At 44.1% G+C, this 26,053-nt stretch overlaps 1 protein-coding gene across 1 annotated transcript in view; it reads left to right on the forward strand.

The window, feature by feature from the left end:
• Positions 1-24,923, forward strand: part of LOC106603262 (protocadherin-1) — a 96,894-nt gene extending 71,971 nt beyond the window's left edge. The window contains exons 4-5 of the mRNA XM_014196662.3: positions 3,628-3,838; positions 20,248-24,923. Coding sequence (XP_014052137.1) covers positions 3,628-3,838; positions 20,248-20,618 — 582 coding nt within the window. The 3' untranslated portion in view covers positions 20,619-24,923. The remainder of the gene's footprint in view (positions 1-3,627; positions 3,839-20,247) is intronic.
• Positions 24,924-26,053: the final 1,130 nt, after the last annotated feature.

The raw sequence follows: 26,053 nt of genomic DNA on the forward strand, positions 1-26,053 counted from the left end.
GTTGTTTTTGTATTGTAGGTGCAATAGCTTGGAGGCAAGTAGTGTGGAACTGGAGTCTTCAAAACTGCAGGCTTATCAAAGAGACACAGCTACCAGAAAACTAGAGGACAAGAGACAGAGGGGGGAGGGAGGGGGACAGGGGCAAGAGGCAGGAACAAGAGGGAGACACTATACGGGGGTCAACATGAATTAGGGTAGAGGGAGATGAGACTAGATAGGATGGAGAACAGAGGATAAGGATGAAGGAGGAAAAAACATAATTTTTTATAAAGATGGGGATAGGGAGAGAGAGGAGAGAGGGAGCACATAGATGGCTAGATTACCAAACCCTTATATATTGCCATTTGGTGAGTTATATTCATGTGTATTCATGCTCTTCACTGTCTCTGAGACTACCTTTCCCTCCATGGGAAAACCTTTCTATACCCAGGAAATCATGCACTTAACAATGAGTGCAGTGGCCTTGAAATGCCATAATGTTGTCACTATGAAGCCCTGCATTATTGTAGCCAGCATCAGCCAGTGTGAATGTAGCTGCCACTAATGACAAATCTCACTGTTCACACCGTTTCAAATGACAGGATGCAGGAGTAATGGTGTGAATGAATCACTCACAGACAACAACAAAAACGCTCTCCCACCGGCCTCAACAGGCCCATGCTGAACTGAGAATGTCTCTCCTTCCATTAGAGCAACACTTCTCACCAGACCACACCTACTGTGAGAAGAACAGCCAGCTCCATCAGCCAGCTACAGGGCATAATTTACGCTCTACTGTGCCAGGCCAGACGAATCCTCAGTCTGGGCCTCAAACTCTCTGATTCAGACAAATCCCATCTGTATATTCTTTTGCACTCATATCATGATCAAACCATGTGACATTGAGCAAGGAAGGATAATTCTATGTGACACTGATCAGATTGATTAGATATTCACATTTACATACAGTCCTCTCTGATTTTGCTTTAGCCCCACCCCCAGCTCTAAATCTTTCCGAGTTTCCAGCCTCCAGTCCTCTAGAATCTCCTGCAAGTCGCCTCTAGCCCCAAGCGTTGATCCCGACTACCAGCCTGATGCCCCCTCTACTGCTCCACCTCCCTCTCTGTCTCCTCTTTGTACCCCCTCCAGGCCTGGTGGAGTAGTTGTGTTCAGACTAAAAGGGGGAATCTTATTTCCCATCTACGTAGCCCCAGCCTCTCGGCCTCCCAGCCTACCAAAATGCTGACTCTGTAGCTATGCCTGGAGGAGCAGTTTAAGCAAGAATCCATATTTAAACAACTAAATGCCCCCTTACATTTAAATAGTAATGTGTCTGCCTTGGAGACCTTTAATCACAGTCTGAGAGTTCTCCTTGAGAATACCATTACCTCGGTTCATCCTAGTAAAGCAAACCAGCAAAGAGGGGATGTCCTCAGGACATTAGACGACATTCCGATTAGGTCCCATTAAGTCTTGGCCAGACGTTATCCCACTGACGTTCTGAGAACGTTCTAGGGATATTAAAACATGATGTTATCCTCAGGACCATAAGAGGACGTTTAGTACAGGTCCCGGTTTGGTCACTGAATAACTTTATAATAAGGTATTTTGATGTCAATTAGACAACATTACGAAAAGGTTCCTATTTGGTACCTACAGGACGTTATCTGTGGGACATTCGATGACCACAAGGGGACGTTTCATGATGGTCAAGGGGACGTTGCATGATGGTCCCAAGGGAACATTCTCTGGTGAACCTTTGTCTAGTTACCTGTAAGTTTCCAGGTTGTCACTGAGGACCATGTCATTACCTTTTTAGGTTGTTCTCAAGACTTTAACTTTACTCATCTTCAGGACATTGCGTGAATGTTCAAAAGGAACGTCCCTGCAAACAAAATTTGCTGTTAAGATGTCCCTAGAATGTCACAACATGGTCACCTAAAGTAGTCAGGACGTTATGTTATGGTCGGCAGGGGTGGCAGGTAGCCTAGTGGTTAGAGCGTTGGGCAAGTAACCAAAGGGTTGCTAGATTGAATCCCCAAGCTGACAAGGTAAAAATATGTCGTTCTGCCCTTGAACAACCCACTGTTCCTAGGCCGTCATTGTACATAAGAATTTGTTCTTAACTGACTTGCCTGGTTAAATAAATCAAAATAAATGGTCCCCTGGAGCTTTTGTCTAGTTCCGGGATCATTTTTAGGATGCCAGGGGACCATGACACAACATTCCGAGAATGTCCTAAAAATGTCCTTGGAACATCCCTGGAACAAAACTGGGAACTAGACAAAACCTCCAGGGGACCATGACACAACATCCCAAGAACATCCTAAAAACATTATTGGGGACATCCCCGGGACAAACTGGGAACTAGACAAAACCTGCAGGGGACCATGACACAACATCCTGACCACTTTAGGCAAAAATGTTGTGACGCTCCAGGGACGTCCTAACGACAAACTTTTGTTTGCAGGGTAGGACATCACGTAATTGTCCCAAGGGAATGTTCTCTGGTGGACCTTTGTGTAGTTCCCTGTCAGTTACCAGGACGTCGTTAAGAAGCATGTTAGGATGTTTGTAAGAGGTTCTCAAGACATTTGTTTTACCACTCATCAAGACGTCACATTATGGTCCTTATTTCAAATCAAATAATGTAATTAAGGGAGGAAACGCATAAAAGATTATGCCCTAAGACACACTCACAAACACGTACATTACACACACAAACACAGTGAGAGAGCGATTTTAGAAGTAGTAAACATCTCGTTTAGTAAGGCTTAAATTGATGGATAAAGCTCACTAACTTTTCCTGTGCAAATGTTAACGATGGGCTTTTTGTATGGCCATGACCATTTGCACTGGGGCATGTGGGAGGAGGAAGTTTACACGCAGCATATGTTGGCCAGCACTACAGAACACAGAAAGGAAGTACTGATTGTGAGTGAAAGAAAGAAAGAAAGAAAGAAAGAAAGAAAGAAAGAAAGAAAGAAAGAAAGAAAGAAAGAAAGAAAGAAAGAAAGAAAGACAGAATGAATGAAACTGAGGAGAGAGAGAGTAAATTAAGAGTTGCTAGATTATAAATGATTGATAATAACGAAACCATCGTGGCAGCATTAGTGGTCTGGTAGACCTGATGAACAACCCAGTGTTGATGGTAATGTATGCTCTAAAAGCTGGTTCCTGTACAGTATACGTGCTAAAATGACTGTCCAAATGCTTCCAATCCCTGCTAAAATGGATCTGTTTAGTTCGCCTGAAAGAAGAGGGGAGGATGGAGAAGGAGAGAGTGGAGTACAGACCTGGGTTATTGATCTCCACCACAGACTCTTAGCAGCACAGAATAGGCAATAAGGCATTTTATGCTGTATCAGTGGTTTCCTCCGTTTTACGAGGGGTGTGCATGGGTGAGGGAGTGTGCTTGTGTGTGTGCCATGAGAAGTCATCTTTCCATTGTTGAATATGGCAACTGGACATTTAGTAAACTTATCTCTGTAAGAGGGAGATTCCCACCGGAGTCAACTCCATTACAGCTAATAGAGTTGAGTCTATGCTTTATATAGGACATGGTCTTCTGTCGTTTATCATTATGCTCCTCTATTAAGAAGGTTTCTGTTAGACTTTTATGTTGATGGAGCTCTATTCTGGTTTCAGCTCCCCCATCGCAGAGTGACATTCTCCACAGCCAATCCGGTGCAGGATGCATCTCAGCACAGTTACTATGACAGTGGCCTGGAGGAATCTGAGACGCCCAGCAGTAAGTCATCATCAGGCCCCCGCATCGGGCCACTGACCCTGCCTGAGGACCACTACGAGAGGACCACCCCGGATGGCAGCATCGGGGAAATGGAGCACCCTGAAAACGGTACGATCCTGAATTCTCTGTGAGTTGCAGTGTGTGTGTTGTATCTAATAGTAGTTTGTAGTCTGGTATTTTGTGTTTGTAAAGTGTTTTGTGTTTGTAAAATGAGCGATTCAGGGTTGTGACCTAAGGCGGGGATTTGTTTGGGCTGTTTGTGTGTTTTTTAGAGGGTAGACAGTGTTAGTGACAAATCAAATCAAATCAAAATCTAATTGTATTAGTCACATGCGCCGAATACAACAGGTGTAGATCTTACCGTAAAATGCTTACTTACCCTTACCCTAACCAACAATGCAGTTTAAAAATAAATAGCAAAAGTGAGACTATATACAGGGGGGTACCGGTACAGAGTCAATGTGCAGGGGCACCGGTTAGTCGAGGTAATTGGGGTAAAATGTACATGTAGGTAGAGTTATTAAAGTGACTATGCATAGATGATAACAACAGAGAGTAGCAGCGGTATAAAAGAGGGGGGGGGGGGGGGGGGCAATGCAAATAGTCTGGGTAGCCATTTGATTAGATGTTCAGGAGTCTTATGGCTTGGGATCGAAGCTGTTTATAAACCTCTTGGACCTAGACTTGGCGCTCCAGTACCGCTTGCTGTGCGGTAGCAGAGAGAACAGTCTATGGTGGCTGGAGTCTTTGACAATTTTTAGGGCCTTCCTCTGACACCGCCTGGTATAGAGGTCCTGGATGGCAGGAAGCTTGGCCTCAGTGATGTACTGGGCCGTACGCACTACCTTCTGTAGTGCATTGCGGTCAGAGGCAGAGCAGTTGCCATACCAGGCAGTGATGCAACTAGTCAGGATGCTCTCAATGGTGCAGCTGTAGAACCTTTTGAGGATCTGAGGACCCATGCCAAATCTTTTCAGTCTCCTGAGGGGGAATAGGTTTTGTCATGCCCTTTTCACGACTGTCTTGGTTTGCTTGGATGATGTTAGTTTGTTGGTGATGTGGACACCAAGGAACTTGAAGCTCTCAACCTGCTCCATGAGAATGGGGGTGTGCTCAATCCTCCTTTTCCTGTAGTCCACAATCATCTCCTTTGTCTTGATCACGTTGAGGGAGAGGTTGTTCTCCTTGCACCACACGGTCAGGTCTCTGACCTCCTCCCTATAGGCTGTCTTGTCGTTGTCGGTGATCAGGCCTACCACTGTCGTGTCATCGGCAAACTTAATAATGGTGTTGGAGTCGTGCCTGGCAATGCAGTCATGAGTGAACAGGGAGCACAGGAGGGGACTGAGCATGCACCCCTGAGGGTTCCCTGTTTCGAGGATCAGCGTGGCGGGAGTGTTGTTACCTACCCTTACCACCTGGGTGCGGACCGTCAGGAAGTCCAGGATCCAGTTGCAGAGTGAGGTGTTTAGTCCCATCTTATTGATTGATTGATGAGCTTTTAGGGCACTATGGTGTTGAACGCTGAGCTGTAGTCAATGAATAGCATTCTCACATAGGTGTTACTTCTGTCCATGTGAGAAAGGGCAGTGTGAAGTGCAATAGAGATTGCATCATCTGTGGATCTGTTAGGGCGGTATGCAAATTGGAGTGGGCTTCTGGGATGATGGTGTAGATGTGATCCATGACCAGCCTTTCATAGCACTTCATGGCTTCAGACGTGAGTGCTACGGGTCAGTAGTAATTTAGGCAGGTTGCCTTAGTGTTCTTCGGCACAGAGACTATGTTGGTCTGCCCTAAACATGTTGGTATTACAGACTCAGACAGGGAGAGTTGAAAATGTCAGTGAAGACACTTGCCAGTTGGTCAACGCATTCTTGCAGTACACACCCTGGTAATCCGTCTGGCCCTGCGGCCTTGTGAATGTTGACCTGTTTAGTGTCCCGCTAGCGGGTCAACTTCCGTTGAAACTGGAGGGCGCGTAATTCAAATAGATTCTCATAGTTATTATAGCGGTTAAACATTTAGGTACATATAAGTGTCTTATATTGGCTGAAAGCTTAAATTCTTGTTAATCTAATTGCACTGCCCAATTTACAGTAGCTATTATAGCGAAAACATGCCATGCGATTGTTTGAGGACGACGCCCCACATCCAAATATTGTTCCACCTGCACAGGTTTCATACATTCACATATAAAGATTAAATATTCACTTACTTTTTGAAAATCTTCCTCGGATTTGTCATCCAAAGGGTCCCAGAGATAACATGTAGTGTCATTTTGTTAGATAAAATCTTTTTTTATATCTGAAAAAGTCCATATATTGATTTGAGTAATCCACTCGTTCAACTTGCAGAGAAAGGAATCCGAAAATCTACCCCTAAACTTTCTTTCAACAAGTCAAAATACATTTGTATTTACTCCTCAGACACCCTAAAATGTAATCACACTATAATATATCTTTCTGAAAGAAGTATGTTCAATAGGAAACCGATTTTAGCAGGAGCGCAACTACATCATGGCGTGCGAAGACACAGATTTTCAAGACTGTGTCCTCATACAAAAACTATTTTTTCATATTAGTTTTTTACAAGCCTGAAACTTTGAACATAGACTGCTGACTCCCAGGGAGCTATTTTACAAATGAGCTTTCTCTTGCATTTTTCTAAGAGGATGGTCTATCTCAAAAAAAGTATCCGGTTGGATTTCTTTGGATTTTCTCCAACCATATGTATTGTGATATATTCTCCTACATTATCTTAACATTTCTACAAACTTCAAAGTGTTTTCTTTCCAATGGTACCAATAATATGCATAACCTTGCTTCAGGGCCTGAGCGGCAGTTTGCTTTGTGCACGTCATTCAGGTGGAAATGGAGAAAAAGGGGCCTGATCCCTAAGAAGTTTTAAAGGTCTTACTCACATCTGCTGCGTCTGAGAGCGTGATCACACAGTCTTCCGGAACAGCTGGTGCTATCATGCATGTTTCAGTGTTATTTGCCTCGAAGCGAGCATAGAAGTAGTTTAGCTCGTCTGGTAGTCTTGTGTCACTGGGCAGCTCTCGGCTGTACTTCCCTTTGTCGTCTGTAATGGTTTGCAAGCCCTGCCACATCCGACGAGCGTCAGAGCCGGTGTAGTACGATTCGATCTTAGTCCTGTATTAACGCTTTGCCTGTTTGATGGTTCATCGGAGGGCATAGCGAGTTTTCTTATAAGCTTCCAGGTTGGAGTCCTGCTCCTTGAAAGCGGCAGCTCTAGCCTTTAGCTCAGTGCGGATGTTGCCTATAATCTATGGCTTCTGGTTGGGGTATGTACGTACGGTCACTGTGGGGACGACGTCATCGATGCACTTATTGATGAAGCCAATGACTTATGAGGTGTACTCCTCAATGCCATCGGAGAAATCCCGGAACATATTCCAGTCTGTGCTAGCAAAACAGTCAAAACAGTAGTTTAGCATCTGCTTCATCTGACCACTTTTTTTTATTGATCATGCTTCCTGCTTTAATTTTTGCTTGTAAGCAGGAATCAGGAGGATAGAATTATGGTCAGATTTGCCAAATGGAGGGCGAGGTAGAGCTTTGTATGTGTCTCTGTGTGTGGAGTAAAGGTGGTCCAGAGTTTTTCCCTCTGTTTGCACATTTAACATGCTGATAGAAATTTGGTAAAACAGATTTAAGTTTCCCTGCATTAAAGTCCACTGCCACTAGGCGCGCCACCCCTGGGTGAGCATTTTCCTGTTTGCTTATGGCGGAATACAGCTCGTTGAGTGCGGTCTTAGTTCCAGCTTCAGTCTGTGGTGGTATGAAGACAGCTACGAAAAAAACTGATGAAAACTCTCTAGGTAGATAGTGTAGTCTACAGCTTATCATGAGATACTCTGCCTCAGGTGAGCAAAACCTTGAGACTTCCTTAGATATCGTGCACCAGCTGTTGTTTACAAAAGTACATAGTCTGCCGCCCCTTGTCTTACCAGACGCCACTGTTCTATCCTGCCGATACAGCATATAACCTGCCAGCTGGATGTTGATAATGTCGTCGTTCAGCCACGACTCCGTGAAGCATAAGATAATACAGTTTTTAATGTCCCGTTGGTAGTTTAATCTTCCGCGTAGGTCATTGATTTTATTTTCCAAAGATTGCACGTTTGCTAGCAGAATGGAAGGAAGTGGGGGATTATTCCATCGCCTTTGAATTCTCAGAAGGCAGCCCGCCCTCCGGCCCCTTTTTCTCCATCTTCTTTTCACACAAATGACCGGTATCTGGGCCTGTTCCCGGGAAAGCAGTACGTTGTTCACGTCGGGCTCGTTGGAGTTGTTAACCTGTTGGGGCTAGGGGGCAGTATTTTCACGGCTGGATAAAAAAACGTACCCGATTTAATCTGGTTACTAATCCTACCCAGTAACTAGAATATGCATATACTTATTATATATGGATAGAAAACACCCTAAAGTATCTAAAACTGTTTGAATGGTGTCTGTGAGTATAACAGAACTCATTTGGCAGGCAAAACCCTGAGACATTTCTGACAGGAAGTGGATACCTGATGTGTTGAATTACCTTTAAGCCTATGCCATTGAAACACACAGGGGCTGATTAATGTTTTGGCACTTCCTATTGCTTCCACTAGATGTCACCAGCCTTTACAAAGTGTTTTGAGTCTTATACTGTGAGATCTGACCGAACAAGAGCCTTGGAACGGTGATGGCCGATTAGACTCTGGCGCGCGAGGTCATGTTGGGTACCCTCGTTCCAATACGTTTTAAAAGAGAATGCATTCGTCCACCTTGAATATTATTCATGTTCTGGTTAAAAAAGGCACTAATGATTTATGCTATACAACGTTTGACATGTTTGAACGAACGTAAATATATTTTTTCCCCTCGTTCATGAAGTGAAGTCCGGCGGGCTTAGATCATGTGCTAACAACACAGAGCTTTTTGGACATAAATGATGAGCTTTTTTGAACAAAACTACATTCGTTATGGACCTGGGATTCCTGGAAGTGACATCTGATGAAGAGAATCAAAGGTAATGGATTATTTACATAGTATTTTCGATTTTAGATCTCTCCAACATGGCCGTTTGCCTGTATCGCAAAGCGTATTTTTCTGGGCGCAGTGCTCAGATTATTGCAAAGTGTGATTTCCCAGTAAGGTTATTTTTAAATCTGGCAAGTCGATTGCGTTCAAGAGATGTAAATCTATAATTCTTTAAATGACAATATAATATTTTACCAATGTTTTCTAATTTTAATTATTTAATTTGTGGTGCTGACTTGACTGCCGGTTATTGAAGGGAAACGATTTCCTGAACATCAACGCCATAGTAAAACGCTGTTTTTGGATATAAATATGAACTTGATAGAACTAAAAATGCATGCATTGTCTAACATAATGTCCTAGGAGTGTCATCTGATGGAGATTGTCGAAGGTTAGTGCATCATTTTAGCTGGTTTTATGGTTTTGGTGACGCCTGTCTTTGAATTGACAAAACATTACACACAGCTATTGTCAATGTACTCTCCTAACATAATCTAACTTTATGCTTTCGCCGTAAAACCTTTTTGAAATCGGACAACGTGGTTAGATTAAGGAGATGTTTATCTTTCAAAGGGTGTAAGATAGTTGTATGTTTGAAAAATTTGAATTTTGACATTTATTTGGTTTCAAATTTGCCGCTCTTGAAATGCACCTGCTGTTGATGGGGTGCACCACGGGTGGCACGCTAGCGTCCCACATAGCCCCAAGAGGTTAAAGGAAAAAAAGGATTCTGCCAGTTCGTGGTGAGTAAACGCAGTTCTGACGTCCACAAGTTATTTTCAGACATAAGAGAAGGTAGCGGCAACGTTATGTACAAAATAAAAAAAAAAACACAATCGATTAGGGACACGTAAACCATTAGCCTTCTTCTCTGGTGCCATCTTATGTGTTTTGTGTTTGCAGAGCGTTGTATTGACATTTTTGCTGTTGTTTTGGCTGGTGGCACAGATGGATGGATGGATGGATAGATAGATACCCACTGGGCACACACTGGTTGAATCAACGTTGTTTCAAGGTCATTTCAATGAAATTACATTGAACCAACGTGGAATAGACGTTGAATTGATGTCTGTGACCAGTGGGTAGATAGATCTATGTGTTGTGGTGTCAGAGGGAGTCAGCAGTGTTTCTGTCTTTTCCCTTAGCAGGCCCTCTCATCCCTCTCTCAGAGCTGTAAGTCATTCCTAATGACCCTCTCTCACAAGTGTGCTAATTAAAAACCCCAACTAATGGAGCGTTTGGCCTCCAAATAAATCTGCTCTGTGATATCTGTGTAGACAACAGTGTGTTTGCCGTAAACATTTTCCCCTCTTTACGCCAAGCTTTCTCTCTGCAGCCAAGTGTACTTAGGTGTGCCAGATATAGAGATATGCTTTCCTTTTGCTATGTATAGAGTGCTCAAACCACAATACCACATCCATATATGCTGTGCACCAGTAGAGGCTGTTGAGAGGAGGACGGCTCATAATAATGGCTAGAACGGCGCAAATGGAAAGGCATCAAACACATGGAAACCTTGTGTTTGATGTCTTTGATACCATTCCACCTATTCTACTCCAGCCATTACCACGAGCCCATCCTCCCCAATTAAGGTGCCATCAACCTCCTGTGCTGTGCACTATGCCTAATACACACAGACATCTAGGTCCATGGAAAAGCCTTTACCCATAGCAAAGAGCAATAACCCTATTAAGATTATCCATGCATGCACTGACAATAAGAACCGCGGGTCCTTAAGGCTCAGCGTAGTGCATTGTTAGTCCTGTACCACAATGCACTAAATCATACACTGGATGCAAGCACCAGCCAGAAGGGCAATGCTTCAACTATGTTTGCTTGCCAATAGTTTACTGTTCCACAACATGTCCTCATTGGTTTCGTCTCCAATATTAAGCCTTTTTACCTATTCCACTGCTTTTACTCCAAAGCATGGCTTTGTCTTTGTTTCCTTTTTTTCTGGTTAAAACATGGCTTCCTGTGGCTTTCTCCCAGAGCCTCAGTCGCCCCATGTGGGGAGTGGCTGTCAGCCGCCCAGCAGCAGACAGGGAAGAGAAAGGAAACGTTAGGGAGAGAAATGTCAGCTCCACCCGGGAACGATGTGTGTTGGGGGAGAGGATGAGTGACACGCTAACAGGTGGGGCCAGTCTCCTGCTCTGTGCGTTCACAGCCACTTCCCTCACATATGATATATTATGCATGCTTTATTTTCTGGCTCTGTTGTTGTGTTGTATTCTTTCCAAGGAAGCATATTGGCTGAGAAAAAGAAGAAAAAAAACTCCATTTAAAGAACAGAGGACTTTGTTGTCTTGTTTGTTGTTGGTGGCAGGAGGACAAGATTGTGATCGGAGCTGGAGCGGTTAAAGAATGAAAAAGACAGAGAGATGAGGGAGATGTTGGATGCTGACAGGGAGCCGGGACTGTGTCGTCTTTGACAGAGATGCAAAGCCAACAGGGTGAGCACGTAGCAGCATGTAGGGACTGGGAGCTGGGAGATGAACCGCTAACAATGGATAGACCTAATTAAAATGTGATACTCACTTCAGGGAGATTACAGAGAAGGCCCACAGAAAAGGATGGATGTGAAAGGAATGGAGCGAGACAGAGGGATTGCTCCCTCCCCAGCTCCACCTGGTCTTTTTCCTGCTCTGTTAGAACGAAGTTGAGCGACAGGGTGACCGGCTGTACCAATGCCGAGCTTTATTCACGGCTCCTGAGATGATTGACAGGTGGAAAGCAGGGAGGTGTCACTGCATTTAAGGTGGATGAAAAGCAATATGTGAACTCGAAACATTCAGCGTGTGTGTCGTTGGCCCGCAGATGGAATGACGTGTATGTGGTTTACAATGCAGGCTGGCCTTTTGTTATGGGAAATCTACATTTTAAAAGTGTGTCTATGGCCCACAGCAGGAGGAACTGTGGTTAATGATTCACTCTGGCCTTCTGTTCTATGAACTCTGGATTTTCTGGATCTGTCTGTATCAGTGCTGCTGCCTGCTGTAATGGTTGATGTCCAGCTCTGTCCTTTGCTGTGTGAACTGGTAGTCAGTCTGTATTAGCAGATTGAAGTTAGGATGACTCAGTGATGTTATGATTCACTGTTGTCTTTTGTTACACTTCCTCCTTTGTTCATGTTGTTCAGGATGCCTTGAAGGTCGCATGAAGTTAGTCTTTCTGAAAAGAAACTGAAACTAGACCTTCAATTAACTTTGCTAACCCACACTACAACAATCCCACATTTATTTGAGTGCCAACGTGAATTCCAAACTACTCTGGTAGATTTCTCAACACCCTTCGTTATCATCAAGCTATCTTATACAGAAATATCTCCTGCTCACCATATGTGAGAAAATGTACTGCAAAAAAGCTAATTTCCTAGGTTTCTATGTCTAGTCTGATTGACCTAAGAAACTATGTGTGGTAGTTTCTTGTGGCTTTTTAATTAACCACTATATTAAGGCTAGTTTTGTGAAAGCAATTGGGGTTGATACTGTGTAATGGAATGTGTTCTCTTGCTCGGGTGGTATAAGCCTGTGTGGTGTGGGTGGGAGTGTGTGGTCTTTGACTCAGGCTCTGGATCACTGATAGAGACGGAAGCATGCACTTCCCTGGTGCTAAGCCTCTTGTCTTCAGAGAGCAGGTTCAGACAGCGTTCGGAAGATCTGTGATATTTGATTTGTATGCTACATGATCTGCAGCTATTGATTTCTCCAGTTCCTTTCTTTGTAGGCCTCCTCTGTATTTCCATTCTTGACTCCAGGCTGTGTTGGAGTGCTCTACATTAGGTTTCTTTCTCCCATGTGCATTCTCCACTGTGGTGTATACATGTGCATGAATTCTGCTTTATTCAAATGCCTTTTTCACCCTTTTACACTTTAGCACATCTGCAACAAGCGTCTAAAGCAGTGGGAGTGAGTGTTTGAGTGTGCATGTGCACACACCGTGTGTGTGTGTGTGTGTGTGTGTGTGTGTGTGTGTGTGTGTGTCTGTGTTAGGTGTGCATGTGTGTGGTGGGGGTGTTCACAAGCTAAGTCTTTGCAGATGTAAAATAGTACTTCCTTCAACGCTTAATTGAGTTGTTTTGATTCTGCTTCATATGAGTTCTGAAATGCCGCCAGTCTTTCTGTCATGACTATGAGAAGCTATGCTCATTGCAGCTTCTATTAGCTCATTTCCATCATATCTAAACCAATGAGGCAGTAACCCAGACCAGTAACGAGCCCCAGCGCAGCCATTGCCTCACATTATCAATGACCTCAAGTGTTTGACACTCCACTGTCCCCATTACATCCCCTCTGTCCGGGTCACTGGGGACCCTGAATGGGCCCACAGCCCCCACTCATAGATGATACACTCTAGGTCAGTGACTGCTGCAGCATACTCTGGGTCAGTGGTGACCAGCAGTATAATTAGGATTCTCATAAACTCTGGGTCAGTGAAAACATTACTCCCAGTGTTCTAGTCATGTCCTCTTTCCCCCGGGTTGGTGATGATTCCCACTAGGATCAGTGCTCAGCCCCCTGGCTGTGGTGGCGTGTGCACTGGCACAGATGGGACCCCTTGTGTATTGGAGACAGGTACCAGGGCATGCTCACACTCACACACACATACACTGACACACACAGTCTCTCTGGGCACCCCAGATGGAGGTATTTCCATGTGGCTAGGTGCTCAGCATGGGGCCTCACTCTGTCTGCCTCTGTGCGGACTCACTACACATATGGGCCAGTGAGAGAAAGGGATAAAATTTAATAAAATGGCATTTGCATAATAATGAGGACCATTAGCGATGCTGTGTGATTTTTCTCCCTCAGATGTCTCCGATGATGCATGTAGCCTTATATTTCTGTTCTTTTGAACTCCTATCAGAGATTGTTTTGTTCTGTGGTTGTTTCAAAAGCTCTGCACCCACCTTCTACCCAACAGACTACATGTAACTAATTAATGTCACACTAGGGTGCCATATGTGGATGCCACTGAGCACCTGTATGTGTGTCTGTGCATGGGTGGGTGGGTTTGTGCATGTTTTTCTGTCTGTGCGTGTGTCCATGTTCATACTTGTGTGTATGTGAGTGCAGGGGGGGGGGGGGGGGGGGGGGGGGGGGGGGGGGTGTGTGTGTGTGTGTGTGTGTGTGTGTGTGTGTGTGTGTGTACTGCACTGATTTTTGTTGTGTTTGAGGGAGAAAGAAGGAGAAAGAGGGAGAGAGAGGGGGACATGGAGAAAGAGAATGAGACAGACTGAGAGTCAGTGTGAGTCTGAGGGGGCTTGTTTGTCTTGCGGGTGCCAGTTTGGGCTGCTGCCCGGGTGCCAGTGTGGCGTGGCGATGCGGGGGCATGGTTTTGCCCAGACAGATGGTGCTGGGCCTTGTCAGAGTCCCTGCCTGTTAGTAGAATTGATTGCAGAGGCCTGTGCCAGCCTCTCCCAGGACAGTGGCCTATGCAGGCATATCATGGGACTGCCACCACCTTAGAGGCGATAGGTCATGTGACTCACAGCTTATTTTGGGCCTGGTTGAAAATGTGTGAACAATGCAGTCCCATGCAAAGGGTCCCCCTGAGGCAAGTTGTCATGAGCAATCTGGCCTTAATACAGAGCACATTCTGGCACAGCTATTGTGCTCAGTTCCAATCAGCTGCTGCTGTTTGTTGCCCCCAATTCTTTTAGTTGTTGTTGGTATCTTTACTGCAGAGCAAGCAGGTCAGTGGTAGAGAAGTTTCTTACTGTAGCAGAATTACATTCTCTAACCTGCCACGAGCTTTGACACTATGGACAATGTTTCACAATATCCCTTTTGGTGATGTGTTTATGGGGCAATGGAGCTGAACACAAAAGGCTAATGTAGTGATGATGTTTTAGGGTGTCATAGATGTCTCTAGAGGCCCCTCGGCTCCCGAGTGGCGCAGTGCTCCAAGGCACTGCATGTCAGTGCAAGAGGTGTCACTATAGTCCCTGGTTTGAATCCAGGCTGTATCACATCCGGCCGTGATTGGGAGTCCCATAGGGCGGCGCACAATTGGCCCAGCGTCGTCCGGGTTTGGCCGGAGTAGGCCGTCATTGTAAATAACAATTTGTTCTTAACTGACTTGCCTAGTTAAATGAATGTTAAATAATTAAATTAAATATCAGTCTGGAAAACTCCTATCTATCTGTCTGTAATCACTGGCAATGCATCGACCCACTCACTGCAATGACTGTAAAATGATACCCCTAAAGAGAAGAGAGACCATTGGGATGGACTAAGTGAGGACAGGGTAAGGACCAAACCATTGACCGTATCATATAGGAGATAGGCTCATTGTCCTTCCTGGAGGATTGGAATGGAAGCTTATAAAACAGATTGCAGCCACAACATGCAGTAGCAACCACATTACGATGCTGTCCTTATTATTCTACTGCCCAAATTCTACCCATTGCCGGCAATTTCACAATTTTTTTCTTCCACTTAAAAAGATTTCCCAAAAGTTTCATCATTCAGTGAGGCCAGTCCAGTTCGCTGTAAGGCTTTGATAATACTGTTGATAACAGCGCTGCTTTGACAGGAACTTAAATTCATTTTGGCTATATTCCATGTCGCATTTGAAATGGATGTCAGGGAGATTGTTCTGTATTTCCATTTCTTCACTGTTGTGTTCATCAAAGTCACTTTTGGGGTTTCAGCCACAGTATTATGAGAAGAGCGTAAATCACGAGGGACGTGATTGAATCAAACAGTGCTTATTAACATTCTCATATTATTCACATTTTTGACATTCGTTCTGTTTCTATTGACAAAATCCCGAAATCCTTTTCACTTGAAATTAAAACTGGGTGAATGAATAAGCCTCTTTAAAGCCATGCCAGTGCTGTGAAACATAGATGATCACTATGAATTACTGTAGCTATTTGTCAGAGTCAGAGCACACGGATATGAATACACATTAGGTCCCTTAAATAATCTTTCTAACTACACTCTCCAAGTATTAAATGACTGCTCTTAATACCACGCACTCACTGTAAATGTACGGTTTTACGGCTAAGCTTGTAAAGTGGACGAGTGTGCCAGTATCTCAAAGCTCTATTTACAATGTGTGTGCATGTATTACTTTAATAGAAATATATCATTCTCTGTACATAGAAAAATCTCGGATAGGATTGTGCCTGCTAGCACCTTATCAGCAGGAACCGGCGAGCTGAAGCTGCAGATTTAGAAGTGATGATATCTGTGAGAGCTGGGACTTGAGAGTATGTGGTTATAAAGAGAAAGGCAGAACAATGTCTCCATTAGCCTATCTCTTCTCCCAGCCACTGGAGAGGGCCCATTCGGCTGTGGGTCCCACTGCAGCAACAGGGGGTCCAGGGCAGGCAGGGGGCGGCATGGAAGGGGGTCATTAGAGGATCAGATATAGAAAGTGGTGATGGAGTTCTGTGGGTCTTAGTGGCGTTGGTTTGCTAAGCCCAGTCTCACCATCCCTGGGTTCATAGAGCAGGTAACACGCAGTAATTTGGGGAGGGGAGCTGGCTTGGGGCCACATCGTTTTCCGCCCCAGTTGGGCTGCTCAGACTGGCATTAGAGAGAGGCCCTGGGGGTCATCTCTCCATCACAGTGCGACGGGGACCGAAAGCCGCTCAACAGCTCTCGAACTAGTGCACTGCCCTTCCATGATGGATAGCACTTGAGGGACTGGAACTGTGTGGGTCTGACATGTACTTCCTTATTTCCAGCGAGTCACTGTGGAATGGAGCCGCTGTGGCCTTTAAGGCTTTCTCACAGCCAGTGGAGTGTGTCCCACAATTCACTGGGGTTCATGGCCACTGCCTCCTCAACAAGGAACAGTGCAGCATTGCAGTCACACAGAAGATCTCCCCACCTGCTCTCCAAACACGCTCAAACAAAGCTCTCACCAAACTGACAAATATTACTGAAGCATCATAAAACCAAAACATAGGCTACTATCATAGCCAAATGTAAGTAGCATTGATCTCAAAGATCCCAAGATACCATAGTAGGCAAATATCAGTATGATAAGCCTCAAGTTAGAGCCAGTATCCTTACTCAGCCAAAGCACATTAAAATGTATTAGGACAAAACAAACCATTCCAAACATCCTGGTAGTGTAATAAGGCCAATGTCATGCCAATACAAATGCTGCATTGAATGTAGACCTATATTAAACTACACTCTATAGTGCATGATTTATTGCAGCAGTAGGCAGCTGATCCCACAAAACCATCAGTGAAGGGCAGTTGGGAGCTCTGTTATGCACTTTAAAGGTCATTTAACCAAAACATTTGGCCTCACAGAAACACCTGAGCCTTTGTGTCTCTCCTCTCTTGCCCATTCTGCCACATCTGAGCCACTCTTAGATCTGCCGTGGTTTTTTACTTTGGTTATTTCTATCTAAGGATTCCAAGACTTTCTTCAAAGGACCTTTGCGCTGACCTCTCTTCCTCGTAGCTAAAAGTTGGTCAGAAACACAGGAAGCTGAATGAAAGGGATTAGTCCACAGACAGGAACAACTGGGAGGGTGGGAGTGGTAGGCAGGGGCCGAGTGGCCTTCAGACAAGCTCTACTGACGCTTTCTCTCTTCAAGGGGGATCGTTATCGGTGAGAAAGTAAACCAGACACAGGTTCAATAATTAATCAAATATTCTCTTGAAATGTATCCACTTCTCATTTTTTTTGTGTAAAAAATTCACAAGCTGAGATTTGCTTCCTTAGCCTGAGGAAAGGCTCCACAGAGCAGCTAAAGACTGGAGGATGGGCAGGGATGATCACTGGGAGGATATGCTGTTTGCCTCTCCTCTCACTCGAGTGTCAGCCTCTCAAAGAGAATCCCCACAATTCCCATGACAATTTGACTGTTATTCTGCGTATGCAGAATGTATATGCTAAATGATCCCAAACACGTCAAAACAATATTTCTAGAAAACAAGGAAAAGTCCCAATTTCATTCGTGAAAATTGTGTATTCCTTGTGTACATGTGATATTTTTAGTGTTTTGTTGTGTTTCTGTTTTGCCACATATTTTATTTGCCTCTTGTTTTCTCACTCCCTCTTTTTGAGGGAGACAAAGTGTCAGGTATCACTGCTTACCGAAGGGAACTGTTGTGAATGCTTTAGTAAACACGCTCAGTATGTCACTGAAAAACAAACACGACCCCGGAATTGTATTTATCCTACTATGCATGAACAGATCACTATCTAATCACAGCCTGTTTTGATAGCACGCTCCATCTCTATTGAGAACGCCTAGAGTATGTAAAGATATATGAATACATTGGGTGTTGTTTCCACTGTCCGTGGGGTGCCTTGAATAAATGTTTCATTCATAAATGAACATTTTAGCATTAACCACAATTATATAATTATAAGACCACACAGTCAATTTCCAGCTATAATGACTTTATTTTGTTCTCCTCCATCTTTCTATGAACTGCGGGTCTCTAATGTCTGTTCCCCATCGATCACAAGCGCTGTGGCACACACTGGAAAGCAGCCGGTGGGGAGAGGGAGGATTTGCAATCAAACAGAGAGGAGCAGTGTGAAATCTCAGGAAGAGCAGCTTCCCCCCCCCCCCCCCCCCCCATGCCCATGGGCAGGGGATCAGACGGAGAGGAAGCCTGGCTCAGACAGCCAACACCTCCCACTGGCACCCTGATGCAAGCAGCATGCAAACCCACCCCTCACGTGTATCAGCTGGGGGGTTAAGTTCTGCATGTACTCCCCTTCTCCTCTCCTCTGTGGCTGTGCATGGCAGAGTGTGTATTACAAAAGTGTGAAGGAAGTGCATTTGAAATCAATGATGAAGTTCACTGGGAATCAAAAAGCGAGAGGTGGATGGGATATTGAATGTTGCTCGGCAGGGTTTCCTGTTGTTCATGGCTAAGTGTGTCTGATGTAATGATTGGAATATATGAAATAGATATGCTTATAAATGAAACAGACTGTAAGTGAATGAGCGATAGCTACATGGGCTGCACTGGGCTGTCTCCAGATCTGGAGAGTTCAGGACTTGCTGTGTAGGGAGAAAAATGGCATTGAGTCTCCTTTCTTCAAAACCCAATCACCTGCTCTCTAAATCCAATCACCTCCCTGTTAAAGCCAGTGCCCTGCCAGTGCTGCGGCTCACCCATCCACTCTCTGGGCTGCCCGCTCTCTTCCTGCTCCCGGCCTTTTGAAGCTGCACTCTCCATCCGTGACACATGAGACTGTGAACTCTTAAAGGGTTTGTTTCAGGCCTAGAGCTTGATTTATTCCAGGCTCCACTCCAGGAGAAAAAATTCTCCTTTTCCCTCACCTTTCTTTGGCTGCTCCTTTAACCTACTGTGCAACTTCTTTGATGTATCTTCCATGTCCACTGTGTGTTTGGGGTCTGTTTATTTCAGCAGTGTGAGCTGTGCTGAACTGAATGTGCACAGTAGGTAAAAGGGTCAATACTGTGGCTTTGTGTTGTGCAGGTGGAACAGCCCAGAAGTCCTACATAATGGCTGCATTAGCGCTAGCTGTGTGTACAGACACAGAGAGACCAGTGGGGAACAGGTCCCCTGGGCTGCTAAGAAGGCCTACAGGCTGCCGCCTGCAATTTCCAGGCAAACACATGTAAGGGTTCCTCTGCATGCTTGTTTCCCTGTGAACTGCACAGAAAGCTGAACTGACAGAATATCTCTGTTGTTTGTGTTTTGAGGTTCATAGGTGCTATCAAGTTACTGTACATATTGACTGAGAGGGTGTTCCCTGTGACCCAGTCACCATACCTTGTATTTTCTGTGACTGCCCAAAAAGGGTGTAGGTATGCAAAACAGCTATTGATTTGGATCTGTGCTGTTTGGAATGAGGTCAGTAGGTCGTGGACCTATTTAATTAATTAGGAACGGTAGAATGGAAAATGTATAACAATCAAGGACATGGACTCATTTCAGACCTGCCAGTCAATAACAACCATACCACAATGGGTTTACCCTGGGGCCCTGCAGGGATCCCTGTGGAGCCACATGCAGCAGTGTGTGTGTGGGTGTGTTGCCTGATCATGCATGCGTGTTTGTGTGTTAAACTTTTTTTTCTCCCTGGAAACACATTGGGGGCGCCATTTACACCCACTGCATACTAGATGGCAACCTACATACAACACAATACAGCCACGGGGCAGCACAGAACATGGCAACAACAGGGAAATGATGGCAACTATCAATCACCACTAGACACACGGTCGTGACCCTTGCTCAGTGCTTAGCGATGATTGCCCAAATCAGTGAAAGGACTTCATAGAACACACCACCGGACTGCAACTACTGTAGCATCCATGGCACAGTGCATAGCAACAGCTATATAGCAACAGCTGTACTGTGCATAGCAACAACTACAAGGGAAATAGCAGACAGAGCAGGAAGGTTTTCACAGACTGGGCGTTGTTATATCAGCAGTGAAACTCTCTCTATTGTCTTTCTTCTCTGTTAACATTTGAACCTCTCTGAACATGGGTGTTCTTCTCTCCTTGCAGATATGCGATCCATTCCTGATGTGGCCATGACGGGGAACTGTACTCAAGAGTGCAGCGAGCTGGGCCACTCAGACGCCTGCTGGATGCCTGGGCAGCCCTCCCCAGTGCGCAAGACCAGAAACCCCCCCAAACTCTCCACCTTCGTGCCTTACCAGGAGAGAGGCAGCCTGGGCCGCTTGGCCAATGGGAGCGCCAGGCTGGGTGGAGAGGAGCACCGAGCCCACCTTCCACCCTCCCGGAGTGCCTATTCCAACAGCGGCCACGCCCCAAGTCAGGACTTTCCCCTGGAGGAGGTGCCCATGAGCGTGGCCACCGAGTTCCCTTCCACCTCCCCTCCTAGCCACACCCCCAAACGAGAGATCTACCTGTGAGAAAGCTTCATCTCCCATGTCTGATTGGTGCACAGATAGAGGAGCCACAGAGACACACCCACTTTATAAAAAGAAACATGCTCTTATGCTGCATTCATAACCAAGTGGGAAGGTGGTAATTACCTCATAAGATTGGTAAAATCGGCTCCAACGCCCCTCCAGCTGGTAATTACTAGTGGGAAACACATCTATCATCCCTAAACTCCGACTTCTCCCACATGCTCACCTCTGTCACTTACTAAGGAAATTACCTTGATAACAGCATTTTCGGCAGTTAAATGCAACGACAAGATAGTATTTATAAAAAGTAATCTATTCATATGGTTTTTTAACACTATAGTTTGTTTACAAGCATGATAGCTGTACTTTTAGTTTATGTTTGAAGTAGCTTGTTGGCCTTTAGCCAATCTGCATTTTTCAAAAGATTTAAAGCATGCGAATGCATCCAACTGGTATTTACGACTTCACAACTGGTAATTACCACCTTCCCACTTGGTTAAGAACTCAGCATGAGGATCTGAAATGTCCATTTATTTAAATAAATATCCGTTCTGTAGGAAATATGGTTTGTAATTCGTGGAACCATTGGTATGTGCAATAGGAGTTTTTCAGTTTATTTATTTTATTTATTTACATATTTATTGGTTCAATAATGTATTAATTAGTTAATGTATTCATTTATTGATGCAGTTTATTTGAAAGCATTGGTTGAACACTTGTGGTAATATCACACAAAAAAATATACAATCAATCCCTCAAACGCTACTGATTTACTTAGCTTAGCCCCAGCCTGTGGAATGTTCGCTGGAACTTTAATGTGTGATCAGTGCTTTAGTGCCATAACCAGATAACATTCAACTGACAGGCGATAAATCCCTAGGGTAGACAATGCTTTTGATTACAAATCAAATTGAATGGTCTTTCTTAATGTACAGTGCTGTAAATACATTTGAATGGTGTACACTGTATCCTGTACATATTTCTGTCTGGCTCAAGCTGATAACAATAGCCTCAGAATTTTTGCAGTTGAGCTTTTCTTTCATTTGAGCTGCTGCTGTTTAAAACTTGATTGAAATGTTTTCCTAAAGCTTGGACGAACAGTGTGGAAAAGCTCTTGATTGAATTCTACACATACACACCCGTGACCCCCAATCATGATAGAACCATGGCCTTGTACCTCATGCTCTCTGGAGAGCTCTTCAGCCAGTGAGGAGAGCTGTGTGGCAGCATTTAATCAGACAATGTGTGTTTCACTGAGTCTCAGCACTGTGACCTGTCTCTTTTCCTGGAAACAGTACAGTTAGAGGCCACCGCCCCTGGTCGCACTGACCATTCCCAATCCTTTCCCAATCCTTTATCCAATCCTTTATAGTTTAGTTCCTTTAGAACCTGTGGTTCTCCACCTAGATGAGACTATATTCTCTGTCTTGTGTGAAAAGCTCCTCTCCAATGCTAGGCCTCCCTATGCCTGAACAACACTAAGCTAATCAGTGGCTCTCCACGTAGAGGTCACCATTAACTTCAACCCTGTGTCTCCAGCCTCGTTAGGGTTTCTCTTCACGATCCGCAGGAATTTCAATGGTTCTGATGAATGCATGAGGAGTTATTCACACGAGTTTCAGCACAGAACTCTTCAGTCCTGAGAACCACTGAAGTGACTGAGAGTGCTGTGACTGAACTCCCCTGTCTCACAGAAACGAAGCTTTTTACATTCCCAGGCTGACTCCTGAAAGGTTTCAGTAATCTGGGACTAAGAGACATTTCAATTTGCAAAGAAGGGAAGCGGTTGTCAATGCCTTAGAAAACACTCTGGTCACCATTTTGTTTGAATAGACCTGTTGCATCCATTGGTGCATGTTATAAACAATGGTGAAATGGTGCCATTTCAAATAAAGTTAAGTATTGGTAGCAAGAGTGTATTTACTGTCCCATATTTCCAGTCCATTTCCAGTTGACTTTCATTGAGGCCAACAGGTTATGTTAGCTTGTTAGCTGTTGTTCCTCACTCTTCAATTGAGTATGATGTAGATAGAGGACATTCCTGTAGGCTGCAGCAGCTATCTTTTACAAATACATAATTTCAAAGTCATTTAAAATCAGACGTCTGGAGGACACAGTACTATTAGTATGTAATTGGATGATGATAACGCCACCAGCCCGCCTTGCAGCACAGTAGCATTACTCATAGCTTTTGATTTGTACACTGATTCGATTAGATTTGTACCTTAGTTTTGACCGCAGTGTATTTCTATAGCGAGAGAAACAGTGGGTATGGTCTGAGTAAGGGTGGAAGGGCCTAGAATTGGTGCTCCGCTCCCCTAATTACTGTGAGTAATGAGTCCTGAGCCAGGGCATATGTGAGCACTGAGCACACACCCTGAGGACAACACAGCAGCCAGATAATCCAAATCCATCCGCAAAATCAGTTAAAAAGGGGTATTTTTATCTGCACTTACCTCATCACACTGCCGTTGGCAGCACATGTAGAATAATTAAACATATGGAAATGACTGGACACGGCCATGACTAAATAAGGTGGGTGATTATCCTAGCCTTGAGGGAAAAATTCACATTATGCTGTTTTCAAAGCCATTTCTCTTACAACAACAAAAAAACGGAGAAAAAATCCCATGTGAAACAAACGTGGTTTCGGACACGTGTGAACACACGTGTGAATAAATCACATAAAAAATGTACATGCGAAACTGCAACTTGTACATGTTTTTATTTTTGCAAGGGTTTAGCCGCTGAAATAAAATACAGCGAGTCATGATACACTGTGATGAAGAACCATTCGCTGCCCCCCACCCCCTTCTCAGTGTAGAACAGAGCAGCTTTACAGAGCTACAGCTGCGGGTGAGTTCACTGACCTGGAATTAATGAGAAGTGTGAAAGATAGCGATGAGTGATAAAGCCAACGTCACACAGACTCAATCACTGGCTTTGGCTCCTACGCTATGTCTGACTCCTTTCAGATTCACTGGCTTTGACTCGTCTGACTACTGTGATTCACCGACTCCTCTGACTCGAGCCTGAAGCTCCTGAGTGATCTGGCATGAATCACCAGTTTTATTTCTTTACTAATGACAGTCTGAATCACTTCTCTCTGGCTTGACTGAATCACTGGTTTTGACTCAAGACCATATTAAAATCAAACCACTGAGTTTGAGTCCTTACCAACACCGGTCTTTGCATCCATTTTCTTGTTTTTTCGGCCTGAATAACTGTGTTATACTCCTTTTCTCCAGCCTATATCAATTGTTCTGATTCCTTGAATATACTGAATCACATGGTTTTACCTGTCTTTTGAACTCATGCTGAATTTATTATTTGTGTCGACTGCTCTCTAGAGAAAGCAGGGTTGTTGTCCTTTATCAAAGTAGAGGACAGCATGAAAATCTTTGATACACTCCACAGTATGTCCAGTCATGTTTAGTTTGTATTTTTGATATTTTATTTAATGTGAAGTTCACCTGAGTATCCTCTGCCTCTCTGTAGTGGTATTATATGGTGATTGTGGCTATAGATTGTTGGGACATTATGAAACACTGGAGAATGGGCAAAGGATTTTCCTTGCAGGTGTTACATAGTAAATCAAAGTGAGCTGTATGTGACAAATCTTTCCTGAAGGTGAACTGTACATATGTAGATCTACACGTCCCCGTGTGTGCTGTCAGGCAGGCTATGAGTTTAGCATGAATTCCAAAGATAATTGGTAGAAATTGTTTACTGTTTTTTGCTGAGGTGTTAGTGCTGGTTTCTGTTCAAGACCCCTCTCCCCAAATGAGCTGACATTCACTTCACTGCACATTTCATCACTGTCACAGACAGTTCACACTAAAATAAAGACAGCTACCTTGAAAGTATGTCTTAGCAGGAGAGTACCAAGTTGTTATCCTAATTGTTGGTTATATTTATATAGGACAAAATGCTTGTGATGCCATGTTTTTGTACAGTTTTATGTACATGCAAGTGAAGCTTTTTAAAACGTATGACAAAAGCCGATGGCATATAAACATTGTAATGTGTTTCTTGAGATGTGCACATCTTGCCTTGGTTGGATTGATCTTTGCTGAGTCAGTGTGAATGTGGCCGTTCTATGCCTGCACCGTAGTCATTCACTGGCTCCCTGCTCCCGAGGGCTTTATCAGAACTTATGTTTATCGTGAACAGTGGATTGTCGGATCCTACCTGTTTGTTCAATTCCCATGTGTTCCGTTTCGTTCTGTTTTTCGCATGTTAAGGAAAAATCCCTTGTAATAAGTCCTCAAGAACTTTGTAATAAAATGAGTCCAGTAAAAACAATGGTTTCAGTGACTTATTGAGTGTTGAGTGTGGTTATTGGTAGAATATTCGAGTAATTGTTTCTACTGGTACATTTATCCACTACTCTGTGTAAATACATAAAATATCCCATCACATGTAGCTTGGTAGTGTTTAGTATTCTTATAGCGTCGATAGGTGATGACTCATACCCTTTGCTCTTGCAGTTCGCCATATTTTGATTTTCCTTAAAATTTTCTCTGAAAAGCATGTTCTCTGACTGCTAGTGTCTATTGCTTTTTGGACATGGTAGGTATTGCATTTCAGCCTTGTGGTGAAACATTTATCTGACACCTCTAGGACCTATCGTGCTGCAATGTGGCTCATGTATGAGGGCAAGCCATCGCATTTCAGAACTACACTGTAGTGCTGACTGTCTATCAATCAATTATTAATGTGTCTGCACTCTGCAAATATGAAGGAGAGCCTCTCACTTGAGGGATGTGCTGGCTCAATGTCAAGGATATTACCTGATTTTAGGACTCATGGAAGTGTCTACATTGCTATTCAGAGAAGTCACTCACTGTTTTGTCAGCTAACCAGATAGAGGGACAGACCTAAGACCCCACAATAATCAACCATACAATAAAGCCACGACTATGAAGATGGCACTGTAAAACATTAGTTAATAAGTGAATCCATATTACATGTGCAGCATTTTAGGCAGTGGTTCCAATACTTTTTAGTACGGAAATTATTACCTAGTCTTAAGTTATTGTTTACACCAACTCAAGTAGGAGAGTGTAAATTCAAACTGGTCAGAGATTTTAAACAGCAGTGGTCAGAAAAGCACAATGCAGCCTCACGGGAAACACTCTTTCACTGCACTTCGAGACCGAAGTGACTTTTTCATAACAGGTTATTACAGGTAACTTACGCGGCAGGTTTGCAGAATTACCGTTGCAGGTTAAGAGACTGAGGTTAAGGTTAGGAATATGGATAGGGTTAGCGAAAATGCTAAACCTGCTACAAAATCACTTGACACAATGCAGGTTGAGGCAGACCAAACTGACCCCTTCTGGATGCTGAAGAAACTGCACTGTGAACTGTTGGACAGAAATAATGAGGATATATATGGAGGAAAGATACAGTCGTCCAATCTTGGGACTCCC

This window comes from Salmo salar, chromosome 04 (genome assembly GCF_965601325.2).
Source record: "Salmo salar chromosome 04, fSalSal1, whole genome shotgun sequence".
NCBI lineage: Eukaryota > Metazoa > Chordata > Actinopteri > Salmoniformes > Salmonidae > Salmo > Salmo salar.